This window comes from Neophocaena asiaeorientalis, unplaced genomic scaffold (assembly GCF_003031525.2).
Source record: "Neophocaena asiaeorientalis asiaeorientalis breed wild unplaced genomic scaffold, Neophocaena_asiaeorientalis_V1.1 scaffold76, whole genome shotgun sequence".
In the NCBI taxonomy this organism is placed as follows: domain Eukaryota; kingdom Metazoa; phylum Chordata; class Mammalia; order Artiodactyla; family Phocoenidae; genus Neophocaena; species Neophocaena asiaeorientalis.
The window spans coordinates 1,784,858-1,786,835 of NW_020173668.1; the positions used below are offsets into that span (position 1 = coordinate 1,784,858).

General features: G+C 56.3%; 1 protein-coding gene across 2 annotated transcripts in view; it reads right to left on the reverse strand.

Annotated features, from left to right (window-relative positions):
* Positions 1 to 610: 610 nt before the first annotated feature.
* Positions 611 to 1,978, reverse strand: part of EFNA3 (ephrin A3) — an 8,607-nt gene continuing 7,239 nt past the window's right edge. The window contains exons 4-5 of one of the 2 annotated variants that reach the window (XM_024748258.1): positions 1,917 to 1,974; positions 611 to 1,704 (exon numbers count right to left, since the gene is read on the reverse strand). In XM_024748258.1, coding sequence (XP_024604026.1) covers positions 1,574 to 1,704; positions 1,917 to 1,974 — 189 coding nt within the window. In that variant the 3' untranslated portion in view covers positions 611 to 1,573. The remainder of the gene's footprint in view (positions 1,705 to 1,916; positions 1,975 to 1,978) is intronic. The other variant, XM_024748259.1, reaches the window with a different exon arrangement.

Genomic DNA, 1,978 nt, shown 5'->3' on the forward strand with positions numbered 1-1,978 from the left:
CCGTGGCATGTGGGATCTTCCCTGACAAGGGCTCAAACCTGTGTCCCCTGCATTGGCAGGTGAATTCTTAACCACTGAGCCACCAGGGAAGCCCACCACTGTGGCTTATTGCCCAAGTACATAGGAGAATGTTAAATTTCAGTTACAGGCGAGTGAAAATAAAGATATAATTTTTTCCTATCTAGGTTCACACCCCCCTGAAATCCATAGACCCCTGTCAAGAACTTCTGGTTACAGAATGGAATGGGAAGAAAAGGAGAAAACCATCACTGATTGAGCCTTATACTCCCTCTGCCATTTAATCTTTACACCAACCCTGTGAGAGGTGTATTATAACCTAAATTTTCTGACTGAGGCTCAGAGAGGTTGCCATGCCATGCTCGGAAAGCCCTTGTTGCTCCCTCCACTCAGAGCTGCCTCCTTAGGGGAGATGAGCCACAGAATAAGGTGTTCAGTTGACCCTTTGGCCCTAGAGTCCTGTCCCCTCCCCAGGCCCTGTGATCTGTGGGGTTTATTTAACCAGTGTACAGAAGAGTGATGGCCCCTGGAAATTACACACACTCAGTTATTTTCATCTCCAGTTTATTTTTTTAGACTAAGAGCAGAGTATGAAAGTCACAGCCAAAGCACTTGAAAAAGGCCCAGGAGAATGGGTGGGGACCACAGAGGATGGGCAGGGCAAGGTCCTGGGAGCTGGGTCCCCGCTCAGGGCTGGAGGGGAGAGGGGCGTTGTTGTCTCACGGTCTCCAAAAGTGTCTGTGCGTTGCATAGGTCCTGTCTTCACAGAAGACAAAAGAGGGGCCAGGTGGTCCCCCAGTGGGGGGCCTAGCCTGGTGGGGAAGGGGTCTGAAGCTGGAAGGGGATGTCAAGGAAGGTCAGGGGGTTAAGGAGGGGGAGGGATTCTGTCCATCTGTACATTATATATAGAGATATAGAGTCTGTACATGCCTGCCTGGCACCCCAATGCCCACCCCTTGTCACCCTTGTCCACTGACGGCCCCCCCAGGGGTGTCTACTTGTAAACTTGGAGTCAATCCAAACCACAGTCCTGGGAGTGGGAGTAGGGGGAGAAGGACGTGCTTATTGCTGTAAACAGGGGAAGGGGGCAGCAGGCGGTGCCACCCCTTCGCCCATCCAGTCCCCTCCCCATGTTCTGCCCCTGGAAGAGAGTGATTGGGGGTGTCTCCCACACTTCGATTTGCTCTCTCTGGGGCACATTTGTCTCTCTCTCGGAGGGGACAAGGGGGGAGGGCACCAGGGGTCAGAGAAAGGTACCAGGGGGCAGGGAGTCCTGAACACTGCCCCTTATGGCCCCCCGGGTTTGGTACCAAACATTACCAGAGCCACAAGGCCACCTGGAACCCTTGGTTGTCCCTGTGCCTGGTCCACTACAGTGCCCTACTTGGTGGGGAGGGGGCAGAAGGGGTGGGCACAGATGTATGGTGCAGACCCCACTTCCAGCCATCAGAGGAGGGGTCTAGGCCCCAAGGCTAGGCTTCCCTTGGAGAGGCCAAAGCCTCCCTGCTCTGTCCCAGTCCCACTCCATCTCTCCCTGCCAAGGGAGGGGGCAGAGCTAGGAGGCCAAGAGTGTCATAAGGAAGAAGGCGATGCCCACCGCCAGGGGCAGGTGTTCCCGCTTGGGGCTGGTCCCGCTGATGCTCTTCTCAAGCTTGGGCACCTGGGGGTTCTCTCCCTCAAAGTCTTCTGTGGATAGATGAATAGACAGACTGGTGAGAGCTGTGCTGAGTGCTGGGGCGGGGCACGCGGCAGCGGCAGCAGCAGTGGAGCGGGGGACGTGACCACCCACGGGGGTGGTAAAGATCGGTGACCCCAGGAAAGACATGCAAGATGAGCAGGCACCGGGGAGGGGGCTGCGGATCCAGCAGTGGCCACCAGAGGGCGCTGCGCAGACTCACCCAGCACGTTGATCTTCACATTGGGGCCCATGGTGAACTGGGGGAGAGTGGGGACCGGCTTC